Consider the following 11,700-nt stretch of genomic DNA (forward strand, 5'->3'; position numbering starts at 1 on the left):
TGCAGCGCATGCTACAGGAACACTTCGGTAGCACATGAGTAATTTTTTCAAAAACGTCTTGCGGTCAACCAACAAAATTTTAGAACCTTGAAATGTGAATGCCTTTTCTTCTGGGAGATTGCCTGGAAGCGAATTTTTTTTTACCAGGATGGTAAAGGCCAAGATTTGCATACCTCGCTCTCATTGGCTGTAAATTGCCTCATGTGACATGGCCCCTAGTCCAATGAATCTTTCGTATTTGTTTTAGGCCCAGACATTTGGATCAGGGAAAACCAAAAAGACATGCAGCTTCTTTTAGGCTGATCCAGGGGTACATATGAGAAAGCCACAAAGACTATAAAGTAATACTTTATAAACTCAATAAAACTCTGAAGAAAACAATCGTGAACACTTCAATAAATTGCAATAACTTTTATATACAATTAATTTAAACAGTATTTGTTAAGTATAAAAAGAACATTGTGAGCAAATCATCGCTGGTTGGACGAGGTGTTGATTTGCCGAACATTATGTTTTTGTCACTAATAAGTCACACTCTGGAAACTGCGATGAATTTAAACAATCTTTAAAAGAAGTCCAATACAACTCCATTGCATTGACAATTTTCAGTTAAAAGTGAGAGCCCCCCCCCCCCAAGTTTGTGTTTTAAATATACATAGTACATGTAGTTTTATTTTTGTATGCCATCTAATATTGAGTTTTTGTTTTTTACTTTAATACAGTGGTAGAATATTTTTTGTAGACTAATTGTGTATTAACAAGCATTAATATAAGGTGCATCTCAGGATTATTTTCAATTATTAAATTTATGTCTAACAAAAATGTAAATGTTCATTTTGTTTGGAATAAACAACTACATTAAAGACAGTCTAGTTTGAGGGTGATGTCTTTTCCTACACCACAACCATGCTACCTTTTGTAGCATTTTTCACTGTCATATCTTCGGGAATAAAAGGGTGGCGACGAGCTCTTACACGGGCCTTTAGCGCCAGCAACGACCCTGCAAGGTTTTAAACGGGCGTTTAATAACGAGTCACTACTCTTTTATTCCCATTCATAAATGCCCTTAAACAAACATTACAAAAATACAATTACAATGTACATACACTTTGACAGGTGAAAATTTGAGGTTTGAAATGTTATTTTTTCAAAAACTTTGTAAAGAGTCTATTGTGCGTGGGTTGTGTGTACACGGAATTGCGTTCCACATGACACGCGCAAGCCAGCCGGTTATAAACACTGCTCATTATCAACCGTTTAAACACCCACACGTGGCACGCCCTCCACCAATCGGAGTAGAACAACTGTCTGGGGGTATTTATGAATGTTAATTTATCAACCATTTGAGACCATCCAGATGTATGTTCACTCTACTGTGCAGATTGAACATGTCAGCACAGAACTATGAAGACAATGCGTACCCACATGATATACTCCATTATTATATCATGTGGTGAATGCATCTACACAGTCAACCCTCCTACTGTCTGACCGTTCAATATTATCCATGCGGTTTTGAAAGCAGAAAAACCCAGCTAGCCTGCATTATAATATCATGTGCTGAATGCATACCATAGAGTATGCATATTGTCCATTTAGTTCTAACCCATGCATTTGAATGGTTTGAAATGGTTTCTCATCGAAAACGGGGAGTGCATGCTCTAACCAACTCTCCATCATGTAGAGTATGGACAGTCTTTGTTCTGGTCATCTAATGTGACAAGAGAATACAAAATGCACGTCACCTGCAAGTAGGTATGTACAATGTATTTGTTACTGATGTCTAATGTTGCTATATACATGATGTTGAAATTTGTACAGGTATAACTATCGAGGGAAGTATTTCTAACTGCTGAACTTGCCATTGTCTATGCCAAAATACATGTGTACATGCAATTCAAAACTTTTCCAGGCCAAGGGCTGGGATTAATTTCTTAGAACGGCTGAATAATTTGTGCGCACATCGTTGTGAAACCCCGACTTAACAAGAAAAGTCAACAAATCTTCTCATTATTGCACTGGGATTTTGCGTTCTCTTTTTTAGAAAGGATTAGATATGTTCACCGTGAATCGCAAAACCCCGGCTGTATGCCGTGGCATGTATACACACCTCATTAACTCATTAACTCATGTAAAGGCGTTTCTTGACACGGTAAATGCAACCCAAGCTCAGGAATCAGCATTGATCGACCACAAATTGCTTCCCTCGAAATACGCGAAGATGCAAATTCCTACTCGGCCAAGATGCGGAAGAAGTATTCCACCTCTAACTGACAATCCTCTGGCAGGTCAGTGCAGTGGATTGCGTTCTTGATCTTGTTCAGTCCAAACTTGGCGCGTAAGGTGTTGGGGCGGAGTGTGCGGGCAATCTCAGGGTCGGCTGGGCCCACAAATTCACGGAAGTCATCCGCTGTGTTCGGACCTTTGCCAGTGATCTCCAAGGCAAAGCAAGGCCCAGAACATAACTCTTGCACCATCTCCTACAAATGATGAACACAAATTATATGAACTTATTTGGCAATTTGTTCACAAATGATGGCATTCTGCAAGAATCTATCAATCTATAACCTTACCTATAGAACTATTACAGACAAACTCTCAATGATTATCTACAAAGCACTTAGCGGTCAAGCTCCAACCTACCTATCTGAGCTTCTACAAAACATATACTTGGACGATCTGGTCTTTGCTCATCTGACACTCATAACAGGCTCTCTGAGCCCAGATCGAGATGCTTGTGGGGAGACCGGTCATTCTCCACAAGTTTGGAACACTCTCCCATTTACATTCATTCAGTGCTTCCAGTCCAGTTCAAAGAAATTTTTTGTTCAAACGTTCTTTCTAAAATCAGAGTCAAGTTTCTGTCATTGTTACTATTCAATTTCTCTCTGTTGATAGATAGGTGCGTGGTATAAATTTATAATTATTATTATTTTTTTATTAAAAGGCAAAATCACACTTTCCAAAACGATTTGAAATTTGTACGTACCGTGAATTCTGCGACAACACCCTTGTAGACTTCAAAGAATTCTTCTGCATTTGCTTTCTCTAGATGGAACATCTGAAGGGCGGATACTTCAAACCCTGCCTCTTTGATGGCCATCATGATCTGGCCAGCATTACCTAAAAAACCAAATCATAATTCAGAAAGGTTTAGTCTTGCAGGACTTGGTCGAATGTTCTTGCTTAATGGACTCCAGTTCTGATAGTGTTATACTTCAGGGTGTGGGTTTGTATCCTGGTTTTGACATTTGTGTCGGTTAATCATAAATTATTTCTCTTAACCTAGGTGTATAAATGGGAACCTGCCAGGGCCGAGACAGTTTATGTTGATCTAACCTGGTGGCACTAATTTATGTAGTTTGAGGTTGTTTGTTCTTGAGGGAGCCAAGAAATGTTGAGGAGTGGTTTAAGAAGCGGTTGTTTATGTCGAAATAATTTGGTAACGAGAGGGTTACAGCACTTCAGTCTTTGAATTTCATGAAGGCATTGATGAGGAGTACACTACCTTCCAGGACTGCACTCGGCTTGATCACACAGCATGAACTTTCAGAGAACTTGGCCGTGTTTCTCCATCGCCCAGGGGCAGCGAAGAAGAAGGATGTCTCTCTCTGACCGGTGGCGACAGCATCAGAGCCATGGCATGCATTCCGTGTTTGATCTATAAACAATAAAAACCGACATGCATCAATACATTTCTCACTTCAAATAAGTAGCCCATTGGCTCAAATCCAAGTTAAAACAACCAATGTCCTCTGTGATCATAATGGGTTGATGTGGCTGGAAGCTAAATGCACCCTTGTATGCCTGCTTCTCGAACACATTGTAGCCGTGTCCTGGGCAATTCAGCTCTTAGCTGCGAGTAAGGATGATTAGCCCCCCCCCCCCCCCCACAAATCATGGTGTTAGTCGCAAAACATCATTTCTCGATTTTTGCTAAAACATCGTCAATGAAAATGCTCCATGCAAAAAAAAACTTATCGAGGCATGTGTGTACATCTGGGCTATTTTAAGATGAAAACCACTCAAGGGATTTGCCAGTGGTTTTGATTTTAGACTGTAGCATTGCAGTAAAATGATGTGATCGAACACTGCACTCAAGTCTAAAAGGACAAGCAGAATAACATGCCTGGAAATCATCCCCACCAGTAAATCATTTTGAATCTTCATAAATGCTGTCCTAGTACTGTGATACTTCCGGTAGTGTGATTGGAAAACCGGACACGTGGAAGGTTTTAAAACTACCTCAACTAATGCCAGACATCTAGAACTTTTTTTCTACTACTCCTTTGACCCTTTTCGAAACCACGGCTTTGGCTCCAGATTCGGCTCAGGCTAGCTTGGCCCTGCAGTTGTATTGACAATTACAAGTGCTTAGCGTACGTGCTCAAGGCTTCAGACGAGAGAACAGAGCCTGAAGCCGAATCCAAAGCCAAAGAAGACAAATGTTTTTCTCGGTCCCCTCTGTTGTGTAACCAATCAGTGGCTAGTATACAAATATTGACTGCTTCGAGTGCTATGGTTAAAACTATGACTCCCGAGGTGATCCCCGGAGCGTTCTATTTTCCCGAGGGATAGAACGCTCCGGGGATCACCTCGGGAGTCATAGTTTTAACCATGGCACGAGTAAATGCAGTCAATATATGTTTATAACACCCCAAACATTTCTAAATACTGTACTATTATTATTAAGTTACAGACCTGAATGCTACAATCCACGGACGACGCGAATACAGATTGCAAAAACTTTTACTGTGCTGCATGTAGAGTGTCGTGCAATCCGAAACGGTTACAGACTATTTATTTATTATCCTCGTACACGCAACAGACGTCTGGGTACTGCACGACGTGTGCTAGTCTTCGGACTAGCGCACGGCAAACCGACGCACTATCACACGGCCGTCGTCTAGCAAAACTAAGACATTTCATGTGACGCGCTCTAAACCAATGAACAGGCAGAATACTTGTAAGGGGTGTTATAAAGGGACATAGCAGTCTGGCCACTTTTAGGTACGATGTGAATCAGTTATAATAATTGGTACTGCAAACAGGGTACATGACTGACCTGTGCCAAACTTTGCCCTGACACTATTAGGAGCCTCACTGCGAGCCATACTACTATCGGTCGGGCCGAGTAGTCTACGCCATTCTGTTACAGCACTGTTACTCATTAGCTCCATGGCAATAGATGGTCCACTCGTCATAAACCGTACCAGGTTACTGCAAGAAAATTGCAATAGAAAATAATTAGCGGTGAGTCGTGGCCGAGCGGTTTGGTGCATCAGACCCAAGTTCCGGTGGCTGAGTCGTTAACAGTGAGTGGGTTCGAATGGAATCCCAGTTTTTTTTTATGTTTTCACAATGAGATTCAGCTGACACTTTCACAGGTGACTCTCATTGGATGTTTATTGACCTTTTGTCCTGTAAATCCTCATTGTGTTGACTAAAAAATTAATCTATGGCCCTACTTCCAACATCTGCCCTTAATAGTCGCAAAATCACACCTGCGAGTGTGGTCCCAAAAGTGTTCAAAGTTAAAATCTCAAGTTATAACCACAACGGAACTGACTGGGTACATTTTTTTAAATAATTTTGTGTAGAACAAAAGAAAACTGACTAGTTGCTCTACTAACTGAGTAGTCTTGGTTCCAAGACGCTCCAGTTGTGTAGTCACAAACCAGGTCGTCACGAAAACCTCACCGCTCTCCAAACTGTCTCACAGCCCCACGAACAACTTGCCACTAGAGGGCGCTATCATTCCCGTAACCGCTTTCACCACGAACTGCTCTTACAGGAGAGCGATTGGTGGTGTGATAGCGGTTACGGGAATGAGAGCGCCCTCTAGTGGTGAGTGGTTATTGGGGTGATAGCGGTTTAGATAGCCCTAAGGTTTTCATGACTACACAACTGGAGCGTCTTGGAACCAAGACTACCAACTGAGCTAACTAGCCCTATGTTATTGTTAGTGCCACAAAATTGCTGACATTTTCCTGTGTATTTTTTTCTGTATAGTAATGTGCTTTTAAGTTTCACTCAGGTTATTCTTAAAACTTCCTTTGAGGTTGACATTGGTTGGGCTTACTGGAGTGTAGAGGTTTAGTCATTCCCTTGTTCTTTTATAACATGTGTTTCGGGTATAGATGTTTTAGGTTATGTAACATTGGTTCAGTGAAGAATATAATTTATTCAAGGTGATTATGCAAAGTAGTTAGCCAGAATAACATTCCACGTATGGGGTGTTGGCCAGATAGATCCAACAAGAGCAGCAAGAAGGTCATACTGCCCAGCCACTCTGCTCTTCCACCTTACATTTGTGATGTGCCAGCAACATCGAAGATAGAATTGTGGCGACACTCTATGTTCAGCTCAAATCATGAGCCATTAAACCAAAAGCAAAGCACAGCAGGGTGAAATCTGAACCAGATATTCGGCGGGGAAGAACCACCGATGGATTGACTGTAAGTTAAACAACTTATTTATTGATCATAACTGCTATGTTTTCAGTGCATTTCATGTGAAGAATTCCCACCCCCAAAACTGTAATGAATCAAGATTAACTTTGAATGGAGTTATCTTGCTATGGTTACAAGAAATATTATTTTATTCGCTTGAGACAATCGAGAAAGTTGTGACAGAGAAGCGCTGTATTCCAAACGTTATTTTAGTTCAAAGTTTGTTCCGAACAGCCATATTACTATTAAACTCCATGGTTTAAATGGCAAAGAGTATGTGCCAATGATGGCCAGGGAACGGCTGATGTTCCAGCCAATCCAGTGACCGTCAGGTCAGGGCCAGACAGTGAAGTCTGCAGGGCTTGACTAAGGCCAAGTGAAATAAATAACATGTTGCTCGTCAGGACCTTTTGAAAAAGTTGATGAGGGAGGTCCTTCTTTTTTTTCAAATTTTTTGTAATTTTTTTCAAGATGGCCACCATGTCTAAAATGGCCGCCATATCGTATTTGAAGATGGTTTTATGGTTTTATGAGTATGTTCTGTATGTCCTCAAATTCTGTGTGTGTTTCTGTGTCCATTTTGATACATTCTTTCCAAAGAGTTATTCTTGCTTTTGCTCAAAAGTTATTCTATGTGTGTGTGGCATCAGGTCCTGGTGCAAATAACTGTGGCATGCAAACAGGAGGGCAAAACGTTTCTAAGTAATGAGTTTCTCATTATGCGTTGTGATAGCATTTAAATGATGAAGTTGTTCAATAAAAATGAAGGGTACATTTGAAATAGCTCTCAATAATATGTCAATTGAATTCAGTTTTTTAATAATTTTTTTTAATAACAAATAACAAAACAAACTGGTGCGGCCGCCAAAAATCGAGGCAAGCGGGGACGGCAACCTGTTATTTATTTTACTTGGCCTAATATATGCAATGAGTTTGCATGGGGAGGGAGGTAACTTTGTTAGCTCTAAGCGCAGAATTCGCTGGTAAGCAAAGCCATGAAATTGGGCACTGATTCATTCAAACTGAACTCTGGTCACCAGGCAAGCTCAGTAGTCTAGTAGTTGTTACAACACGGGGGGTCATGGGTTCTTATCCCGTCCGAGTACTATGCCTGTGGATTTATTTTCCTGCAGGACTCAGGGCAAGCACCCAGTCCATGAAGGGTAAACCAAAAGAATGAAAGTAATGTCAGATTAATAATTAGTGCAAATTTTGAAGCATACTGTTTGTACTCACTCAAAAAATGGCCTCTGAACGTGTTCCTGATAGAATTCCTCAGCGTCTTTTCTTGATAACTTAGTCATTTTAGCGTTGACGATGAGAAACCCACCTCTGTAGATCATGTCAATAATGGCACCTACAATGTGACAAGATGTTATCGTCATTATTAAACTGATCAATAATTCATTTTAAATTATTTAATTCAATACATAACTTGTATAACATCCGGCAGTGTAAAAAACATCAGTTACCACATTTCAATAATATGACTAGACATGGTGTTGTTTTCGTAACAAACAATGCGAGTTTCGGTTGGTGGAACAAATACAGAAAATAACACTTCATATTGAATGCTTAGTTTGGTTGAAAACCCTACGAAACTGAATGTACGGTTTGTTTTAGGTCAATGTACACAGCAATGGTTAAAGAGGCCCGTTTCACAATACATTTATGGGTGTTCTTAATTTGTTGACATCGTCAACACTTGAAACAACTGCTGTTGGATCACAGTTAGAGCACAGACTTTCATTTGTTTATTGTTTGTGTCTTTTAAGAGTGTAATTCCTGAGATCAATCAACAACAAATGTCACGTGTAAATGATGAACTGTTCGGATAGAAAAACAAGAACTGTTCGAAAAGAAAAATAAACTAAAAAACTGGACGAAAACAAAGGTTGATTTGGCGGATGGCTGAAACCCCGAATAATACTTTGGAGCACTACGGGGACCCAATAATAGGTTGTTTACTCCCCAGGGAGCTGAGAAACATTAAAAGGATTGTTATGGGCCCAATGACCAGCCGTCGATTTCACCAAACTCTTCCTAACTTAGGATTAATCTTAGGACTTGGGACGTGTTCAGTTGCAGATCCTAATACATAGGCCGAATTGAACCAATCGTAAGTTAGGACGGGTTACTCGTTCTAACTTGAGTTAGGATTAATCCTAGCCTTTCGTGAAATCAGCTGCAGGGCACTTACTGAGACGGTTATTGTGAAGTGCGCTAGGTATAAGAATTTGTTATTATTATTATTATTATTATTATTATTATTAATAATACTTACCGAACTTAGCAACAGCGTCAGGCTTGATCATAGCGAGTGTCCTTAAGAAAAACAAAAGAGAACATGAAATTGGTGAACAGCAAGGGTTTATAGTCCGAAGAAATACGTGTGCATCTCAACAAATCACACAGAGAAACAGTTGCACTTTGACCCCCCTACTTTTTTGTAACAACTTTCAGTGAGTTGCCTAAGCATTTGAAACTATTTGAAACTGCATAGGTTGTGTATGATGGCATAACATTGGACAGATCTGTGAACTGTTTATGATACGTGGTTTGCGGTAACACCATGTGTGTATGAACAAACTCTACCTGGCAAGTAGATACACACATGGTGTTACTACAAACCAAATCTATATTGATACCTGTTTAATGCAATCAACCTATTATCGTTACAGCAATTTCTCAATAATTATTCAGAACCATAGTGGGTGATGTTAAATGATCAAACAGTAGGAGGGTTAAAATGGATAATTTTGAGAAATGGATGATTGAACCAGCACAGTGGTTCAAAGGTTCCTGCTTGTAAGCATCTTCAAGCTTCTTTTTGGTGAGACTGAACGCCCGAGTTGACAGCAGGGCATCTTAAGGAGAGGTCCAGTACAACCCATTTTTGTAACTAATAAAACTGAAAGAATTGGGACAAATATTCTTCTCTAAAACCTAAATTATATCTTACTTTTCCTTCTTTGAGCTGAGTTGTTTCTTTGTAAACTCATCAGCATACTCCACGAGGTTCAGTTGTCTAGAGTGAACGTTGATTGTTCCTCCAATAAAGAGATCTTCAAAGCGAAGATTCTCAACTTTGGAACGCTTCAGGAATATTCTTCTGTTTTTGATGTCGTACTGCACAAAGAAAGTCAAAAATTACATATATGAATCGGGACTAAAATTTCAACTTTGAGATAAGGTTATTTTCATTTTGCAACGGGCACTCCCAATCTTAAACGTGTATGGGAAACTTATGATGGGGCACCAAGGCCTAGACCAGGGATAACAGAGGCCTAAGCTTTTGTCTAATCCTATTCAAACCCTTATGAACTATCAAGGACAAACTATCCATGGAACAGGGTTACATGAGGACTGATCAAACTGTAATAGGACACATTGTACTATAGGACTTGTTTGGTTGTGGGCCAACTGGCCCAAAGCTAAAAATGCTGGACAATAGGTAGGCATACTCCTAGAATTATGAGTTTGCCCGACGCGTAGCATGTTTCGTACACAAATAACGGATCGTCGCTCTGTGCATGTGCATAATTGTTCTAACAGTATAACGGTGTGGATGGGATCTCAATTCAACAGTAAGAATTTATAACTTTGGCGAGATTTGATTTTTAAAAATCATGTCAAAATGATAGGTAGGAATCAGAAAACGAAACGATTGTGTTGTGAGATTCATCATCTATGAGGTTCAGGGAGACGATAGCGGAACGAACCTTCTAGTTCTAGGAATAAGGTAGGCAGTGGTCCAGTGGGTATTTCAAGACCTGCCAAAGGGTACGTAAAACAAGGTTGGAATTTCTACATCTGAGACCAGGCCACAATGTGGGGCATTTCTAAGGGACAGGGTAAGGACAATACCAGGGCATCGAAGGCCTTGGGATTGGAGACACAGATTTTGAACACGTCGTTGTCTTACCATTTCTACTGTATTATCTGATGCATAATATAGAAGTTGGTATGACCGCATAATGGCTGCATTCTGATCGTACCACTCGGCAATAAAAGCATACCTCTCTGGCAGCGACTGAAAATATCAAAAGGGGGGGGGGGGAAAGTCAATTAGCTGAGATGCAAACATTGTAAATTCACAAATTGTGAACATATACACAATACTTTAGTTAGTAATTAAGGAATACATACATAGCAATTATTCAATGGTCATGCAGACAGTCTGTGTGGTCAGACAGTAAACATGAGATGACATGGACAGGGGTCAGGGATGGATGGATGATCATGATGATGCGACAAATTTCAATGATACAAACACAAAACCTAAAAGTAAAAACCTTATATTTTATTTTAAGTAATTTTTGCAACTGTCACTTTGCAGAGCAATGCAAACATGACATTGACAATGCCAATAAATGTAGTTGCGATAATCGTGACCCTCCATGCTCCCGACGATTGCATATGGTTGCACTTGCAGACCAATTTCGAGACACCATCAAGACCAAGTTGTCCATGTCAGTCAGAGCATAGAGAAAGGACAGAGTTATAACTTATTGAAAATAATGAAATGGAGTCAGTCACACACTCACACAGTGGTCAACTTAAAAAACAATAACCCAACATGCATTAAATGAGACTGAGTCTCCTAAAAAGAGGAGAGACAGTGTCACTGTCTGTTACTTCTAGAAAGCTCCCACGTGAGCCTTATTTATATAGCTTCTAAGTTCTATTGTAGAACCTGTCACTTTTTTTTAAATAGTAGGCCTAACCAGATAACTTGTGACAGTGAGTGAGAACTGAGAGAGTTGACACGACGGTCACGATCGAGGATTGCTTGTTGCTGCTAAATAATCGAACTGCTCGTGGTAATACAAATGTCAGAAATCTACATGTAACCAAACTTACCATTCTCAGAAGTTGTTAAGTTCTTCGAAATTGAGTAAAGGTGTCAAATCAGTGATTTTGTGCTAGCAGTCGAAATTCCCCACGATCAGAAATAAGCTCATGGATTGGTTGTCAAGCAACTTGGTTTTGATCAGCAGTTTATTTTAAACAGTAAAACATTTAAATATTTACATTAAAATAATGTGATAAAAAATACTGTTGACAAAAATTTGTTATTTTATTATAATTATTAAAACTTCAAATGGAGAAAAATGTATATTTTTATTTTTAATTAAATTCAAAAGTATTCATTTTCATTATAATTATAAATAAATGAGGTAAAAGTTACTTGCAGCTAAATCCGTGGTGAACTACCGAACTATAGAGGGCGGTATACAGATTTTAC

General features: G+C 39.6%; 1 protein-coding gene across 1 annotated transcript; it reads right to left on the reverse strand.

Annotated features, from left to right (window-relative positions):
- Positions 1-1,123: 1,123 nt before the first annotated feature.
- On the reverse strand, positions 1,124-11,409 carry LOC117298643 (nucleoside diphosphate kinase 7-like). Its single transcript, XM_033781961.1, has 9 exons — positions 11,316-11,409; positions 10,378-10,485; positions 9,415-9,581; positions 8,737-8,777; positions 7,689-7,809; positions 5,066-5,220; positions 3,509-3,661; positions 2,990-3,123; positions 1,124-2,480 (listed from the first exon to the last, which is right to left on the reverse strand). Exons 1-9 carry the CDS (start codon positions 11,316-11,318, stop codon positions 2,232-2,234), a joined length of 1,131 nt encoding a protein of 376 aa, XP_033637852.1. The 5' UTR covers positions 11,319-11,409; the 3' UTR covers positions 1,124-2,231.
- Positions 11,410-11,700: the final 291 nt, after the last annotated feature.

This window comes from Asterias rubens, chromosome 13 (assembly GCF_902459465.1).
Source record: "Asterias rubens chromosome 13, eAstRub1.3, whole genome shotgun sequence".
NCBI classification, from domain to species: domain Eukaryota; kingdom Metazoa; phylum Echinodermata; class Asteroidea; order Forcipulatida; family Asteriidae; genus Asterias; species Asterias rubens.

Excerpts from the sequence above, each read along its gene's own strand:
- LOC117298643 (XM_033781961.1), bottom strand. Across the intron at positions 9,582-10,377 it reads CAGATAATACAGTAGAAATG|TACGACATCAAAAACAGAAG; the intron begins GTAAGACAACGA and ends TTCTTTGTGCAG. Across the intron at positions 8,778-9,414 it reads CTCAGCTCAAAGAAGGAAAA|GACACTCGCTATGATCAAGC; the intron begins GTAAGATATAAT and ends GTTTTTCTTAAG.